We start from the raw sequence: 19,188 nt of genomic DNA, 5'->3' as shown, positions 1-19,188 counted from the left end.
AAACACATTTCCTGCAAAAGGATAAAAAATGAACTTGTATAACATTAATCTAAATTTAACAAAGGCACAGCGGCATTGATGGATAGAAATCTGTCACAATTATGCCGCATACCATTAAACCTCGGAATTACTCACCCGCGAGTGGAAGTTGCAACTGGAACTCCCCCTCAAGTCAGAATTTCGACACAGAAGGTTGAAGGAACGTATCAACAGTAGTGAAAGTAGTTTTGACTGTTTATTAGAACTTCTGTCATTAAAGTTGTTGGACACATAGAGCTGCCCAATTACAATCTGTGGACATGCTACTTTTTGCGAACAATGGCTAGCTGCCTAACGTAAACATCGTCCCCGTGCAACTGGACCGCTGTCAACTCGGGTTATTCGGGTGTGACGTCATTCCGAGGGCCGAGCTCGGAGGTGTAGTGGAACACGGCATTAGGTCTCACAGTCCCACTCGAAGGAGAACTCTGAGGCACGTTCACCGCACACTTGCTGCTTCACAAAGATGGCGCCGCAGAGACCGCATCAATTATTGAAGCGATGGAAAGGTCTGGACTCTCGCTTGTTGACGGGGCTTTGGCACTTGTCACGCACCCTGTCAACGCGCCAGCCCCTCTGTCTTCATACCTGTTTGTTTTTTTTAGCCCCACCCCTCCTCTGGCCTCCAGGTCCACGCCCAAGCATCACTCTGGAGAGCACAAAAGAAAATCCCCACGCCTGTCCTTTCAGATCCCCCCCCCCATTCATCTCTGTCTCTGCCCCAGCCTCCTCTGTTCTCCTGCCACAGCCCAAAGGCACTCCCTCCCTCCCTCACTCCCTCCCTCCTCCTCCTCCTCCTCCTCCCCTCCTCCTCCACCCTGTCTTCCAGACGCTGCTCCTCGGTCTGTCTCAGCATCTCCAGTGGCCAGTGACATCCTTTCACTTTCCCTGTGTACACTTTGATTGTGCTTGAATAATTCATCATATAAACTCACCCTTCATTTGATTTTTTTCCTGTACTTTGCCTTTTTCTTCATTCCTGTCATTTTAGGAGATCTGACTCCGCCTCTGTGTAGCTCTCTGTTATCACTACACCGAACTAATGCACTCACAATGTTTGACCATCATGTTTTCTACCATCACTCTTCCAATTATACAATGCAGCCAGATTCAATACTTGTCGTCAAGTTTCCTTCTATTTCTAACCTTCCAGCCATTTTCTGGAATTTCCCCTTTCACATATGAAGAACACAGCAGGAGATTGTTCGTGTCAGAGTCGTTCACAACAACAGGAATATTTCCCAATCATCCAGACGAGGGGTGGAGGCGCCTTGGTAGGGTATACAGGAGGCAGGACATGATGTACATTTTGCTGCGTACATTTGTTTAGAGCACGTCGGCCTCTGCCCCAGGTTGACATCTTAGTCGGCATCGTCTACATGTACGGCTCCTCTTTTTCATCCTGAGATAATTGTACTCTTTCACTTTTGCATCTGTCTAGTGTTAGAAAAGCCATTAACATGCTTACTGGCTCCCTATGACTTTTCCATGGATGGATCGACAGACTAACAGACTTTAGATATATAGATAAACTCTATTGTTTGTCCCAAGTGACAAAAAGTCTCCTTTAACAAGGCTCAACAAAACACACAATTTACATTTAAAACACATGGCACACGTCTCAACCAAATTCCAAAATAGCCACATAAACATAGACTGTTAAAAACAGCAACTGAGAAAAACAGGTTAAAGTGCAGTGTCTATTTAAAATTTTTTGAGGTTGGTAATTCTAGAGGGAATGAAGGATTTCTCATGTTTTTCTGGCCTAGTGGGACCTGGTAACGTCTGGCTGATGGCAGTAACTGTAAGGACTGGTGGAGGGGGGGGGGGGGGGGGGGGGGTGGGCCCTCTTTGATGAGGGTGGCTTTCCTGATCCCTGACCGGGTGCACAGTTCAGATAGGGGATAGGGGGTCGAACCAATTATTTTTGCTGGCCTGATTAGTGATACGGGGGAGTTTTGTTTCGTGTTTGGTGCTGAGGTGATATTCAGTGCATGCCTCTTTTTGACATCAGCAGCTTTAGGCATCAATGAGTTTCGTAACCAAATCTTTCCCTGCAGATGTTTATTTGCCAGCGTTAATGCGTTTCAGGATGGAATTTATTGCAAAAGAGGGAAGGTTTCCAGCGGGGGAGTCTCAAACACTCTGTCCCATGAGACAAAATGTTCCCACAGCATTTGACTCGATGTTCAGTATTCAGCAACCCCAGCACAGATTCTCCAGAAAGATGCCTGCAGCTGACTCTGCCTGCATTTTATACAGAGGACACAGATGGCATGCTTACTATAAAGTAGTGGTCCAACGATATGGGTTTGCAATGGTCGATGCTGATATTTAGAGCGCAGGGCGTCCGATGGTCTGTATCTGTCCACAGGTAATAAAACATGTCTGTAAAGAGATTTTTAACCTAAAGGTAGGGTTGGTAATTTGTTTCTGAAACACCTTTTATCTTATCTGTCGAAATCATCGCTGAAGCAGAGACGAGAGCCAGACGTTAGCAACCGAGTCACGAAACGACGGCTTCTAGCTGTCAGGCAGTGTGCGTTCATATAGTTTAGGGGGCATAGCTTAGGCGAGAGGGCTGATGGGAGGGGGGGATGTTTCAGTTGCAGTTTTTCAAAGTGTAGCCTGCTCTCATTAGCTTTTCCAGGATTACCAACTCTTAAGCTTTAAATGTCTGCAAACGTGTCATTTTTTGTAAATCAGCCAATGCTCATCATCAATTGTCCGCTATTGGCCGGGATTGGTCGGCCTATCACTACTGTATAAAGAGCCTGTGTGGTGGTGCACTGAGCTACAGACGACAAAGAGACTCAGGTGCTGCCGTGGCTTCTGTTAATCATCAACAATAACATTCAGCCGGCGATGGGGACAGACAAACAACGTTTCATTCTCCTCTCAGCTCAGGGTCATTGTGCTCGCCAAGGCCAAGCTGTGCCAGTTAACAGCTCAGCTCACCAGATTGGATACTTCACATGAGTCTGGAGCTGCGGCTTTGAAGAGAACAAAGCACAAATGGAGGTTTCCGGATGGTGGTTAGAGTTTTTGTTTTTTTTGTCTCAACGATTAAACCATTTTCCTTAATTTGGACTGTCTGTGGAGACTCTGTGGCCTAAGGAAATGAGATAACACTAATATTTAATCTACTGAGTGATTCTGCACATCAAGCATTATCTCACGAGAGTGGCCCGATATAAAATAACACTGAGAGAGCGAGAGCAAGACAGGACATGTCGGCCTGACATGATCCCACTTAGCATTATTCTGTTTTTATCAGACGCTTTATCACACTGTGCTCTCCAGTCTCTAGGTCTTGTGTTGAATGAAGTGAATACAGACACTTGGGCTTTTAGAAAAATGATAAGAAGAAGTTCAAATATTCAAAAACGATTTATTACTGTGCCTTTAGGTTTAGCATGAGTGAAAAACTCAAGATGGAAGCAGTTACAGCTTCCAACTGCTCAAGTGATTTTTCACGTCCAGCTCGGTCAATGGATTATAATTTGTACATATCCCGACTTTTGTAATATTTGATGTTGGCATAGTTGAAGCAAAGAGGAAAAAATAGTTGTTGAAACCGAGTCAAGTAAAATGGCAAGATAATCATTTGTGTATAAACCATGAAGCGTGACCCTGGAGCAGAGGAATCATGTGAGGATTTATTAAGTGAGCTAATGATTCATCACACTGAGAGTCAGCAAGAGTCATTCTATCCTTTTATATTCTATTTAAGTGTGAATAAGAAACATTTTCTTTCTAATTCAATACGGAATAATTCTTCTGACAAAGAGTCTTATCAAAAATATTCAATTCACCGTTTCATGAAATATATAGGAAAATGGCAAATCTTAATATTTTTGTCAAATTATAATGATATTGTATTTATTTTTAGATTTTGATAATGTGACTAATTACATCCCTGTCTTGGAGTTAGACATGTACTCCTGAAGCTCAGATAACACCAGGGCATTCTTGTTGTCACTGTTTATCTTTATATACGCAATTAGAAATTATTAGCATAGTAGAAATATTTGTATGATACTACAGCCGAAACATTTATGTTTTTGATCTCTCTGAAGAGAGAGTAGTTTCCTGTCTTCAGAACGAACACCAGACACGATTGGCCCGACTCAGCAGGGCCCAGTGCTGCATACGAAATTTAAGTGGCGTGCAAACAACCAACAGGCAGTGATAAGGAAAGCTAACCAACCATTAAGCCAGCGATCAGCGACCTGCCGAGGGTAGAAAGTCGAACGAAACACATGGGGACTCTTTCATGTGAGAAAGAAAGAGAGAGACTTGCTTAAAATTCTGTAGGGAACCAGTTGCTACGGTAACAGGGAAGGTAGCCGGCTCCTGTGGGTGGTGTTACCATGGCAACCACCCTTAGTGGCCAAGTGATGCTGAGAGGGAGAACGAAGAGGAGAGGGCTAAAAAAAAAAAGTGTGTGTGTTTACGGGTTTGATGGGAACAACAGAGGCAGATGAGGAGGACGAGTGAGAGGACGCTGATGTACGTCAAATGTGGGAGAGCAACACCTGCTGTGCCGCACACTGTCTCATCTACTCCGCCTTCAGCAGAGCCTCCTTTTTTTTTTTTCTTTGCTTTTGAGTCAGTGGTGAGCTGGTCCCAGTGGAGCCAGCATTAGCGCTTTATCCCGCCGTTCATTAACAGAGCACCTCATTACCGCAAGTAGTCGGCCAAATACGCTGTGCGGGGCAACACTCTCACTGAGAGACCTACGAAGAGGTTATCCCCTCGATAAACTGATGGGTTAGAGCACTGGACTCTTTTATGAGTGATGGTGTCCTCTGTGAACTCTCACCAGGAGTTAAAGACCAGTTTGTTCCCACTGTGGTGACACCACATGCCTCTGAATAAAAGCCTTGCACCAACCTGCTGTGGCATAGAGTTGAAATGTTATATATTTACTTTTATATATAATGCGGTATATAGTGTATAGTGTCTGGTATGGATCTGGAGTCTCTGTCACAAACAAAAGGATGTTATTGCTTTTAGCTTTCTGCCTACACGTCCACCTCCACAATTACATATAATAATAATATTAACACACTGCGCCTCAACGATAACCTCAAAGCTTCATTTCCATAAGATGCATCTGCTAGACAGGCTCCCAGGGGCATGGCGGTGTGATCAGAATTGTATATGTGCATAAATAAGAGACAGAAGGAAAGAGATATATGAATTTTTTCAGCTCTGCATCTCCCCCCTGCTTTGTCACCAGCCTCTGCTGAGAGTCTCTACTTGTTTTATTGCTCTGCTACTATAATGTATACAAACAGTAAATTCAGCTCTGCACCAATTTATTTATTTAGATTATCAGACTTGCTGCAATTTGAAAGAAGCAATTAATTACAATAGTATAAATTAAATTAAATACTGATGCAGCAGAGACAGAACCGGAGATCGCCAGATTGTTGTGTCAAAAGTGTTGGATATATGTATGATATGCATCCATTTCCCTAAAGACTAAAATAAATAAATTACTCCATAAATTACTAAAAAGAATATGAATTAAACATATTTTTAATTGTTAAAACCATTTTATGTGTTTCTAATAATATTCTTGAATCCAAGCGTCTGTTCGCTTTAGAAAAACCCTCCAAATGAATGTAGCGGGGACAGATACAGAAGAAGTATCATGTACCAGCTATGTGCTCAACTCAAAAGTGCATGAAGTGACAGGAAAAGAATAATCAGAAGTGTGAGAGAGAGACGACAAACGGATCCAAAGAAGAAACCCCAGAAAGAAACAAACACAACAGCATCAAAGACAGAGTGAGGGACTCGAGAGGCAGCGGAGGCCCAGAGTGTGAGATGAGAAGAAGGCAAGAAGATGCCGGTAATCTGCTGTTTGTCAGAGCGACCATAGAAAGACAGTCTGTCTTTAAGTGGATCAGTTATTAGAGTCTTTTAACCTAAACATGACCTCATTAAAGCTTTGAGATTCGCTTAATCTACTTAAAACATGCTCAATGGCATTATGTCGCTGCATTAAGGCCTTCAGCCGTCTCTCCCTGTGCACAGAATACACACTTGTCTGATACCCACTCACTCAAAGGGTAAATAGAGTTATCATCTATATTAATGTCCGAGGCCTGAAATTGAAAATCATGTTGTTTCTTGATCTCTATTGACCTGCAAAATTCAGGATTTGGTTTCAGGGTTTAAACGAATGAATGAATCTCATAAATCCAGCTCAGATTCTTTCCGGTTCTTGTTGTGATCTCAGATAATTTGATGTATTTACCATCCAAGTATTCTGTTATGCATATCAGAGCAAAAGCGTTTTTGAATTATGTGGGAGAAAAGGCAACAGTAACCTTTTAGAAAATAATTGATTCATGCATTTCATTGGTGTCAATGCACATAAAGCACTCGGTAATAGAAATGTGAACCTCTGAGTCGCGGCTGTGACTCAAGCCTTTTGAGTGTGTTTACCATATAAATACAGATTTGGAGAGCTTGTTTGCATTGTGTCAATCTCAATCTGCCTGCGTAAAATCCCTGATTCAGTGGCAATTGTGTTGACATTAGGATGTTTCAGATGGACCTGCAGTGCTCAAATCTCCGCTAAGCCGTTGATTCCTTCAATCCCCCTGAGGTAGCACGGCTCTTCAGCTTGAAATCACATCTACAGGCTCACAGTGTCTGGCATTAAAATGCTGGCATTCCCAGGCCGTGTTGCTTAACTGTGAAGGAGGTTCAGCGGTGTTACGTAACAGCAGAAATTCATCAACGATTGTACCAGAAGGTGAAATCGTTTCATTTGGCTGTGTTGAGGAGAGACCGACTCTTGCCTGGCCTTTAACGTTTTTTTTGGACTCTTTGTTTTTCTCATTGGATTCATGAAACGCTGTTACGCAGTCGTCTGTCTCCCACATATCTGCAGGAGGCGGTTGCACACAGAGGCTTGTGAAATTGCCCAACTACGCTTTTGTGTTTTTTCTCTTTTCTGGAGAGAGATGAAAAACGCACTGTGTGGCGCCATTATGGTGCATGACTCAGAAGAGGCAGTTGTTGAAGTGTGGGTGGAACAAAAACAGGCAGACATGCGTATAAGTTCAGCCTTACTCAATTGCAACACAAGTATCACAATCACTTGTCTCATTCTTGAAAAATTCTCAGTACACCTTTCCATGGAACTGGGAAAACCACACATGAAATCAGTTTGGGGGAGTTTCCTGTTTTGCTCGTCTGATTGTATTGGACAGGTTTTACCACGGATGCTGCTGAAAGGCAGGATGTTTAAAAAAAAAAGAACCCCCACAGGAAACGTTACTGTATTGCCTGCACAGTGGAAGTGGAGTTCAGGTGTGTGAGGTATGAGTGTATTAAATAAAGAGCAATAGAGAAGCAGGATATGTGTGTGAACCATGATACTTATGATTCATATGAGCTCCAGATGGGCAAGTCTCTGCTCCCGTGCTTCACAGTCTAATCCCATAGTGCTATAATACATCAGGGAAGACTGTATCATGTGAATCCATGAGGAGACGGTGACCTTTATAGATGAAGTCCTGTTCCCATGCAGCAGCCTGTCGAGTGCTGGTTAGGATGATATAAACAAAAGCCCTGATTTTTATATTTTATATATAAACAGACCCCAGTGCAACCCTGAGTAAACACACTCCAAAATAACAATAATGGTGAAATGGTTAGCACTGCCAATCCCCAGATCTATGGAGTCTCTTGCAGTGACGCCATCTGACATGTCCTCTATTTTAAGCTATACTTGAAATGAAATCAAATATTTGGAGCTGGTTTTGGCTGCTGTTTGAGGACGAGATGAACCCTGGTGATTATGGGGCCATCTGCTTCCAGTGTGCCCAGCTGGGGGCTGGAGCGCTGTAATCTGGACTGATGAAGGCTGACTTAGAGGAGGCCATGATCTTTGTACATCCCAGCAACCGAAAGTCAAAATGTTTGGTTACAAAGAATTGAGATGAGATAGATTCAGTCGAGTATTCAGTAGGTAACTTTACTTTGTGATCAACTGTAAGAAGCAAAAGAACGATACATAAAACACGGTGCAATATTTTCCACTCTGCCCATCAGCCTCCTCCTGAATAGAAAATTAATGGCTTCAATTAGCCATTAGTTAGAGATGTATAATAATGAGTGTCAGTGTACATAGCTAACCTGCTTTATCCTCCTTTGTCCCCTCTGCACCGTGAGAGTCTGGCAGACTAATGTTGCTACTCTCTAATAAGTACACGCCACACCAGGAAGAGGCCTGATGGAGCCTATGAATAATTAAGCAACGTGATTACAGTGATGAATGCTCCTAAATCTATTTGGCCATTTAGCACTGGCCTGGGGGGAGGCAGGCCGAGCAGCAGAGTGTCAGGCGTTGTGTGAAAGCTGTTGGGGAGGGAGAGGAGAGAGGGATTTCAAGGATGGGGCGGCCGAGGTGCATCGGCCTTGAGAGGAGGTGGAGGGAGAGAAGGAGGGTGTAGGAGGGGCCCAGAGAGCAGGAAGACACCCACTATTCAGCCATCTGTGCTGCGGAGAAGCACAAAGGACGTGCGCAGGACGGCCTGGTGTGTGGTGTGTGTGTGTGTGTGTGTGTGTGTATTTCATGCATGTTTGGGTTATGGATCTATGAGGCCTATTCGTCGTGGGTGTGTTATCTACATGAGTAATGGTAACTGGCCGGGTTGCCACTGTTATTCTAACGAGGAACAATTCCAGTAAATTTCCACAGCTCACTGCAGATACGCGATGTTGTTTTAATTGTACTGCCAACATAACCTATTGGGACATTTTTGTTTGACGTTGTAAACTCTGTGAATAATTCTGATCCCGCCTGGTTCCTGCCTCCCTGCTCTTCCCTGCTATCATGACTCTCCACCTGTAGTAGCTAGGTCCTATTTTATGACATTTATATTATGTCAAATCGTCATAAAATAGAGAGCGAAGAAAACTCGGAGAAAACAAACAGGAATAATAAGTTGTTTTTGAATTGGTAATGTGTGGCTTTTTAGTCATATTGTCACTACATTTTGTTACTATGGATACCCCAGATCCCTGTTGCTAAGCAGAGATAAGCTCCTCGGGGATATGACGTACCAAGCTAGTCTATTTTCTAATATTTTACTTTGGTTTATCTGGCATGCACATACCATCGAAATATGTAGCATCCTTTATGAATGTGGCTGTATATGGCACATGACATGGCGCTCCCGGCCACGGCATTATTAAAGGACTCTGCATCCACTCAAGGCCTCTGATGCATTTATGTCATTCTGCTCCAATGTGCAGTCTGGCAGCGACTTGTAAAAAGGTGACAAATGATGGGTGGCTCCTCCCTTCCGCCCCTGCCTCTCTGGCTTGCCTGCCAGGGCCTGGAGATGCATCATTACAGAGGATTCGAAGTCATCCTGCAACATAAGGGCGGAACAGGTGCTGAAAATTTAATTAGAGGAGGGTGGAAGATGCTGGAGGAACATGAAATGCACTGGCTGGCCCAAACCCAGCCCTGAATGACAGTGGTATTCCCTGCCGCACGATCACCTCAATTGTTGACTCTTATTTCCGATGCTCCACACGAAGCATAATTCTCAATACTAGAGGGAGATCTGTGAAACTATTATTATTTCTGCAGCAGCTGTTCCCATACTTCTGGTCCAGTGCACATTGAATTCTTGTCTCCGTGGGATCACTTTGTTTCCTTGTGATTCTCATTGCTATGGAGACTGTGGAAGCACACGTGACTGTGAAGTTAGGCACCGTAGCTGGTGTGGAGAGAGAGAAAAGGAAAAGCCGAGCAGAGGAAAAAAGAAATTGAAGAGAGTTAACAGACGCAAAGAAGCTGGTGAAAAGGCAGAAAGCCAATCGATGCCTCCGTGTCTCTGGCTTTATATCGCCATGTCGTTATTAATGATGCAGCGCTCTCTGCAGTGGGGAGCTGTCAGGCTTCTGGGCTGTCTGCCTGTTCAGCCTCATCAGCACTAGGACATGATATGTGGGACTCGGGTTGTGGTGTTTGCACCCGCCACTCTACGGAGATGTTTTAGTATTTCCTCACTGGGACATGCACGGCAGCTCTGCTCAGCCCGACCTTCAGCATAGAAGAAGCACAGTTGTTGACAGATTGTGGAGCATTACTGTGGATCCACATGGATCAGTGTGCCTCAGCTCCTGATGGAGACAGGGAGCATTCAGAGACACTGCCGTGCTCCCATCCCAACAGTCTCAACTCTCCATAGCCTAATTGGATTCAAAATGGACATTGTGTGTTACACTAAGACACCGTGTTGCATTTCTGTTAATGAAAATTAAATTGCAGCTGTAATTTGTAAATAAAAAACCTGAACAGAACAGATTCATGCAAACACAGGAATATGATTCATTCACTGTAGCCAAAGCTATATTAAAATGTGAAGAGCTTATTTTAGGACTATTGTCTGTATCCAATCTCGTGACTGAAGACCCCAACAGCATTATGGGAAAAAGCATATTTCACTCTTTGAATATTTACAAGTAAAAACATGTTTTTAAATATTGCTCAGTAATGATTGAAATATGTATGTATTTAAATGAATAATAGTGGTACTAATCATAATAGAGATAAAAGACCAATAATAGCCTGGCACCCCAAGTAAATTAAGAATATGTTTTCCAAATAAAAACACAATTTTAGTTGAGACTTAAAGGAAAACACCGTCTCAGACAGTATCATTTCCTCAGGCAACTCATTCCGGAGCCTTGGGGCCCTGATGGCAAACGCCCTGTCCACCCTAGTTTATTTTTGCACTCCATAGACCCATGCTGCTAGCATTACTAAAAAAGTATCAGTAGTTATTAGATGTGTCCCAAATCCTTCGGAGGACTCAGTCTGACTGAGCAGGCTGCGAAGGCCAAACTGAAATGAGAGGGTGTATTGTTCTATTTACGTCACCAGCTCTTCCTCTTGCATCGTTAGCTATTTTGAGCCGCTGCCCTTACTGCAGCTCGGCCACACACAGGCAGATATTTACATTTGACCAAGACGGATCCACCCATTGGATCTCTGATTGCTTGGGAACGGAAGAACGCATCCGTCAGTCACGTTTGAAGGAGCCTTTGGAATGGGACGGCCTAGTAGCGTCACAGTGAAACACTCAGTCTTCAAATGCAGCCTCTGAATTGCGACACAGTTATGTACTATTCTGAACGGATACAATAGACTTGCTGTGGATCTGTTTGGTCCAATGACCCAGAGCACAGAAAACGTTTCTCCAGACCTTCTTTTCCAACGTATGGTCTTCAGTAGGTAGACTTTGTTCTTGGTTGACAGTCCTGTTGGACCTTGCACAGACATACAGTAAATAATGCATTTCTGCTCTGTCTGGGCTTCAATTTGGATACTGCTGTCAAAGTATCAATTATAAGTGAACTAGGGCTATGATTCTATTTATTATAGATATCGAACTGAGTGGAATGCACTTTAAAATGTCTGGATAACTCAAATTTCACACTCAAAGTGTAAAACTGTACAATTTGGTGTGATACATGTGAATTAACCCTGATCAAATAAACAAAGCAAACAAAACCATGCATGATCTCCAAACAGGAAACAACCACACGCATTGGAATGAAATCAGACTTCTCTCATGCTCATGTTCAAGTACAGTCTTGCCTGATGTTTCCCACAATCCTTGAATTGCATAAACAGAAGTCAGTGGTTAATTAAGAGAACAAAAAAGGTCCATGATATGATCCTAATGAAGTCCTTTCAAATAACAAAGTCAAATACCATATAGAGCTTTTCTATCCGGCAACTACATCTCACCAAGATTAAAAAGGACTAACTCACACAAAGGCAGTGCCTATTGTTGCTGTGAAATACAAAAACACAATGTAGTGCGTCTATGTGACGTCAGCCCCTGGGTGATGTTTATGTGATGCCTGTGGTCTGTACTGGGAACCAGTGTGTGGTGAAGCAGTGATTATTCTCCAAACTGGGTCAAAAACAAGCAGGAGGTTCTCTGCTGCCAAGGAGGAACAGGCTGACAGAAGTGTGCATCTAGAAATGGTATTTCTTATTATGGGTTATCACCAGAGGGAGATCTAATCTGGTCCCAGATCAGGCTGGAGATTGGGTGTGCAGCCTTGCCGTGCCGGAGGTCAGAACCCCAAGGCTCCTGATGGACTGCTATTGATTGGGGGGGAACGCAGTGATACAGTTGCAGTCGCTCAGCATTGATTTTCTGCAAGTGCAGTAGTGGAGAGGAGGCAGAATGAGAGAGCCGGACCAGGGGGAGCTGCCAGGTTATCTTCTCAAATATCCGGAAGTTTTTTTCTCTCTCTTTCTTTGTGGCACTGACCTTCCCTGAGTCAAGAAGATATATCCTATTTAGACATTAGCTCAGCAGCTTGTTCAGCAGCTTCAGCAGTGTTTTCCTGTGCTTATCCAGCAATACACTTAACCAATACAAAGCTCCAATTCAGCACTGTCAAAAACGAACACACGCAGTTTTGTTTCCCACGAGAATCCAACATTTCATACTGTGAAGATGAGGTTAAAGGTTCAGTGTGTAGAATTTAGTGACATCTAGGTGGTGAAGTTGCATTTTGCAGCTTAAATACCCCTTTACCTCACCTTCCCCTTCCAAACATGAAGGAGAACCTGTGGTAGCCTTCAGTCATCATACAAACTCAAAAGGTGTTTAGTTTGTCCACTTTGGGCTACTGTAAAAAACATTGCGGCCTCCATAGAGAGGACCCGCTCCAGATGTAAATATAAAGTATTTAAATATAAAGGGCTCATTCTAGGGTGAAGAAAACAACAATTTGTGTAATTTAGATGAAACACACTAGTTAAAACATCACTGGGTTATGTCATACTCAATTTCTGCCAATGGAGCCCTTTCACCTAAATCTTACACACTGAAACTTTAAACTGTGAACTTAAAAATCCCCAACCCAACCACTCTCTAAAGCTATACTGCAGTAATGTTAGATTTTGAGGCTCTCTATATCTTTGCAGTATCAATTTTTTTTTCCATTCGTTGAATTATGTGGTGATCCTTAACTTGCAGGGACTTGAAACTTGTTTGAGATGAGTAATCCGTCACAGTGGAGATGACAAGGTGCTGACGGCTGAAGCTTTAGACTTTAGCATTAAAAACCTGAGAAGACAAACAAGGATAAATATTCAGAACAAGAAATGTAAAGGTCAAATGGGGCATTTAAAAAGATGAATTATGTTAAAGAAGAGAAAAGTTATTAAATGTTTCATCTACAACCAGCACGTAATGATACGTTTTGTAATGCATAGAGAAAAACAGTGGCTGATAAAGTAGGAAAAAGTCCATTCATAAATCAAAATTCTGGTTTGCTTTTGGAAACGGTCAGCAGTAATGGAAAAGCAGAGACGTAATTTGTAAGAAATCTGCAAAGACATGCAGAAACACAAACTCCTCTTAGCGTAATTATAATGCACAGACTGCTCTGAGCTCATTATATTTATTGTACTTTACTCAAAGGGGTTCATATATTTATTTTATTCTGGATGAATTTTAATCAGGACTTCAAACGCTCGCGCTCCGGTCGGGCCAGAGAAGGGCTTCCCTTTGATCAGGCGTCACTCGAACTGTATTTCTTTTCCCTGCAGTTTCTTCCCTTTGGGCAATTTCCTTCTAATTGGCTCAGCATCGCTCATCTCGTCTGTCGTCAGTAGATCTATCTCTCTGTCTGTCAGCGCACATGAAAGGAGATGCGATATACATGGGCTCCGGGGTGCGGGATGCCTTTTTGAAGAGGTTCAGGGTTGGACATGTAAACATTATCACATGTTCTCCCTCATGAATGTTACTGTCAAGTGATGCCATGAAGAAGTGACATCTCGTGCTGGAGCTGTGTGACCTGCCGTGTGATTGTCTTTGGGAAACAGCTCGTTTTTCTTACACCAGCGATGACTCAGACCTCTAGTGGAACACGTATGCTTTTTTACTCTCCCGTGATTCTCGAGGGCTCGCTGCCGTCATGTCTTCGGTCTGTGAAGGTAGATGAAGTCCTTGTTTGTGCCGTTTACAAAGCTTTTTCCCTCTCTGCCTAACCCCTCCCCTCCTTTATTCCTCCCTGGGCCCTCTGTGCTGTGTGTTAATGTAGTGAAGAAGCCAGTCGGTCAATGAGCTTGTATTAACACCTGACTCCCAGCCCTGGCTGCTGTTTGTTCCTCTGTGGGGTCCCCCGGGCCCGGCCCAGGCAGAGGCAACATGTCCAATGATCAATAACAACATCCTAGAAAGACACTGGAGGAGGGGAACCAGGAGGGAGAAATCTTTACATACTCGTGCATAATTTTGCTGTACATCTTGAACACATTTATTCTTGTGTCTCTCAGCTGTCGGCGAACAGGAAGCATTGGCCTCGAGTCAATAAGTCAGGGTTTTTTATTGGCTCTATTCCTCATTACGTTCAGGGTTATATCAACTGGTAGTATTCTATGGATCTTTCCTGAGTTTTAGCTCTACCAATATTCTCTTACTGCTCGCAGTGTGCACAAGTTCTCCTGTGCATTAGCTTCCTGTTCCTTCCTCAATCTTCGATCCTGACTCACTCTCAGTCTTTGCACCCTGGCCTACACTCTCGGCCCTAATGTTGGATAGTGCTGGAGTGCATTTAGGAATTATCTGTGGTGTACTCGCCCTGGATCGTCTTCAAACACAATATTATCTGCCACTGTGTTTGTATCGACGTCTCTTCACCTCACCTCTCTCGCTCTCTTTCTCTCTGTCTAGGCTCTGGCCGTGCCCAAGGTCATGGCCCAGCCGCAGATTGCCATGTTCTGTGGCCGTCAGCTCCTGCACATGAACCTACAGACTGGCCAGTGGGAACCGGATTCTTGGGGCCAACAGGGCTGCTTCAAAGACCCCAGCGAAATCCTGGCCTACTGTCAGAAGGTAGGGTCCTGAACTACATAAGGCTGCAGCAGCCCTAATGAACATCAGTCTGGATCAATACATCTCAACAGCAGCATTATCAAAATCAGAATCTTAATGGCAAAGGAAAGAAAGAATGAAACAAGAAATCAATAAGAAGAAATTATTTCACGTTATTTTTCTCTAATTTGGTTTGTCTAACTCCTGCCCTATTAAATCTATATATTAACCATATATAGTAGAGAGATAGTGCCTGTTGAAATATTGCATATTTCAATTTCGCCACCATCCACTTATCTCCTCTTGTTACCCGATATGTTTGCTCTTCTGCGTAAGGTTAATTACAGGCACACATACTCTCCACAAACCCCCCTTTGTAAATATTCATTCCAAGTGCAACTGTAGGGGCATACCAAGCGCCACCTGGAAGCCAAAAGTACACATAGCATGAGCCTGATGGACTGTGATGAGATTAGCTGGCACATAATGCGCCTGTGTATACAAATATTTTTTTTGTCTCTGGATTTGGGGCAAAAGCATTTTAGATTCATGCATTCAGTCTGTGGGCCCTCTCACCATTCATCCTCATTATAAGTTTGTGCTCAAATTATTGGCCTCGACTTAAAGCAACACTACGCAACTTTTTGAAACCTTAAAACAGCAGCTTCAAAATAGGTTTGATCGTACACTCACTTATAATTGGGAGAATAGTGAAGCTTTAATTCCGACTTCTCGCCCTGAACACCTGTACAGGTAAATTCCTGGGATAAGTGTGTAAATGACTGATAGTCACAGCTTAAATTGCCAGAATCAATTCCAGAGAAATCACGAACTGTAGATCAGTTAAAAAGATGTGGAAGGAATTAAAAAACAGCGTTTATCGCCGATATTTAGTTAGAGAAATTAAAATATCAAGAATTCGAAACAAGAGTTTTGCGTATTTGTTACAGCAGCAGTCTTCTAGTTCAGGAAGCCATGGATCATGAGTAATATCCAGTTCCGTTGTGTTTCAGCTCAGTAGGTGGGACTATACAGTCAGAGGCTTTTTCTCTACATTAAAGCCACTTAATCACAATCCTGACATAATAATTCACCACATGTGGCTGCAGAGGGCGCTGTTGCTCAGTAAAAGTTACACAGTGTTGCTTTAAATTTAAGTTAGATGTGAAACTATTTTAAGACAACAATGTTCACTGAAGTTATAAATCTGGTTTGACATACACAAAGGCCTTTCACAGCTTCATATAAGCAGTTAGAGAATATGTTGCATGACTCTTTCCCTTGTTAGTCGTCTCCCCACTGACTGTGGACCCTTCCTGTTTTCTCTGATCCTGCCACGTTCACCCCCCCCCCCCCCCCCCCCCCCCCCCCCCCCCCCCCCCCCCCCCCCCCCCCCCCCCCCCCCCCCCCCCCCCCCCCCCCCCCCCCCCCCCCCCCCCCCCCCCCCCCCCCCCCCCCCAACCTCTTCTCTGACCATTTCTTCTCTCTCCACCGCCCCCCTCGTCTCCAACCCCTCCGTTCTGTCCATCCATCTCTCTGTTCTGTGTCTCTGTCGTCTCTGCATGTGCCTGCTCGTCCAGGATGTACCCAGCGCTTCGATCTCCCATATAGAGGAGTCACAAAGACCCGTCACCATCCCTGGCCTGGTGTAAGAAAGGCTGGGGACACTGCCAGCCTCATCCGTTCATAGTGCTGCCATACGCTGTCTAGGTAAGAACAACACACATCGCTGCCATTAGAATACTTACAATACATAGGACTATACTACTTGTTTTTTTTACGCTGCACATGCCTGTAATCGGGGAAAAACTTCTTGCGCGAGTTGGATTCAAACACAAACAGTCGGGTTGTGGTCGGGCTCGGTTAGTTTTCTGTCTTGAAGGACGGAGAGAATAAAGAAGCTCATAGAAGAATCTATAATTTCTAGAATGACTGTTTACTTGCGATCATGGCCTCTTTTAGTGAAACTAGAAAATGGCTTCTACTCTCAAAGTTTCTCAAAGACAAATCGAAAATCCATAACAAGAGTTTAAACAGGGTGCAGTTAGAATGAACAGGGTGTAAAAAAAAAAGACTAAAATGTAATCATCAGAGCTTTAAGCCTTAAAATGTCTTAAATAGTTAAAATATTTTATAGCACTGGGGTTTTAAATATCTTTCAGTAGGTGTTAATTGTGTTAACGTTCATTTAACACTTCACGTTATCTTCAAATATGAAGAACTGTAAGTAACTCTGGGGCTGCGATAAGTCTTTTTCATTTCTGACGGTCTTAAAACCGACTTCGAATCTCTTAAATTGAACTTGTTGAAACCTGCAGAACCCTGACTAAACAAACAGTGCGTCTTGTGAGAGATTTCACTCATAACACAATACGGATCTTGTTGTGTCTTCAAGGGTTTTGTGAAATATCAGCACTAAGAGACATAATGAAGAGTGACACAAACCATGATTCTGTGTCAGAGCATGTTCGTGCCTGTACCAATAATCCATCATGACTTTAGATTTTCTTTTAGTTCCACACATGGTTTCACTGGGATTTCACGGTTTGATATTCAGGTACAATCTTTCCCTGCATCTCTCCCAGTGCCACAGTTTTCTGATGGCGTTACTACATCATGGTATTTAGTTTGAAACACACAAGGCACCATGTACAGCTCCACAGTGTGTGTTGCAGAAGGGCCATGCCTGTTTCCAGCCACCAGGGGGTTAATGTCAGCCAACAATAGATGAGTGAATGAAAGGATGACTAATGAACAATGAGTCACTCTAAAGTCATGAAGCACTTTTATTTGTACGTCAGAGCACTGTATAGAAATGACTCTGGTTTGTTTGATGTTCTATTGTGCGATTGTTGTAGGAGTAAAAAACATCCCTTAATATACGAGCCCTAAAGAACATCAGGCATGTATAGTGTTGTATAAGGAGCAGGATTTAAATGAAGTTCGAAACAGACTGTAAAAGCTGTTCTTTATTTCTCTGTGGTTTATTGTATGAAACAAAGTAGTCTCCCACATTTATGATCTCTGAAATAAATGGTTTATATTCATTTTAAGCAAAGCACATTTGACTTTATGTCTGTGACTCGCTGCTGTTGCTGTAGTTTGTCCCCACTTAAGACATTTATGATTTCTGTCAGAGGTAATTTGTGCTTCCCATCCGCATTTAGCTCTGCTGGTTCACAATCACACTCACACAGCTTGTGCTTATTCACATTAAAGCCGCATCGACGTCTGGTCAAGTCCAGTTTAACTTTAACACTGACGCTACGTGAAGTCACCTTCCACTGACCTCGCCATCTCCACACTCTTCCTGCAGGGGGCGAGTATGTGAGCGAGGCCCTGCTGGTGCCCGACCGCTGCCGATTCCTCCACCGGGAGCAGATGGATGCGTGCGAGAGCTACGTGTACTGGCACAACATCGCTAAAGAGGTGAGAGGAGTGGGGAAATGGCAGTTTTATACTCACATTCAAGCAGAAAAGTCATTTTTATTTGACTTTCGACTGATGCACAATTTTTCATGTGCACAACAAAGTTTCCAGTGCAGGTTTGAAGCCATTTGTGCAGCCAGTCGTAACAGCAGTAGTAAACAATAGACGAGTCAAATGGTATGTTGTGTAACACGTCATACTTTGTCTGTCCACCTACCTGAGGTGTAGAGATCAAACACTCCTTCATATCTTCTTCTGCTCAACCTTTTATTTTCAAAGGGAGAACAAAAACGGAATTGAAACTTTCTTTGAACTGTACGTCATGACATTTATCTATATTTTAAAAAGTAATAAATAAATCTATGCTGACACTAAACCCCTCACCCACCACATTGTCTACCATTCCGAGACATTCCCCGTCCTCTCACACACACACACACACAAAACTTTGGGGTGACGTAACATTTTCATTTCAACCCTCTTTATACATATATACAGTGTGTTTTTAACTTTGGGTGTCTGATTGTCTTCCTCCCAGGAATGCACCGCAGACAATCTGGAGCTTCACAGCTACGGGATGCTGCTGCCATGTGGCGACCGTTTCCGGGGCGTCGAGTACGTGTGCTGCCCAGGCCGAGGGAGCACCAGTGCTAAAGGAGACACAGAGGAGAGAGAGATCCCTGCTGCTCCTCAGACATTCACATCCGAGACCAGCGGAAAACTTACTTCTGTGTAAGACATGAACATATTCAGCTTGACGACATAGAGGTGTTGGAGAAGTAAAGTTTGTGCCTGTTAGTCGACATCAGACTCATGACTGTTGACACTT

At 43.4% G+C, this 19,188-nt stretch overlaps 1 protein-coding gene across 1 annotated transcript in view; it reads left to right on the top strand.

Moving 5' to 3' along the window:
- The window catches only part of aplp1 (amyloid beta (A4) precursor-like protein 1), a 33,460-nt gene that overhangs the window by 5,868 nt on the left and 8,404 nt on the right, over positions 1 to 19,188 (top strand). Inside the window, 6 exon segments of the mRNA XM_034610248.1 lie at positions 14,790 to 14,951; positions 16,511 to 16,570; positions 16,572 to 16,634; positions 17,516 to 17,549; positions 18,247 to 18,359; positions 18,898 to 19,091. Of these exon segments, the coding sequence (XP_034466139.1) occupies positions 14,790 to 14,951; positions 16,511 to 16,570; positions 16,572 to 16,634; positions 17,516 to 17,549; positions 18,247 to 18,359; positions 18,898 to 19,091 (626 nt within the window).

This window comes from Hippoglossus hippoglossus, chromosome 16, assembly GCF_009819705.1.
Source record: "Hippoglossus hippoglossus isolate fHipHip1 chromosome 16, fHipHip1.pri, whole genome shotgun sequence".
In the NCBI taxonomy this organism is placed as follows: domain Eukaryota; kingdom Metazoa; phylum Chordata; class Actinopteri; order Pleuronectiformes; family Pleuronectidae; genus Hippoglossus; species Hippoglossus hippoglossus.
This window is presented reverse-complemented; position numbering and strand designations above follow the sequence as displayed.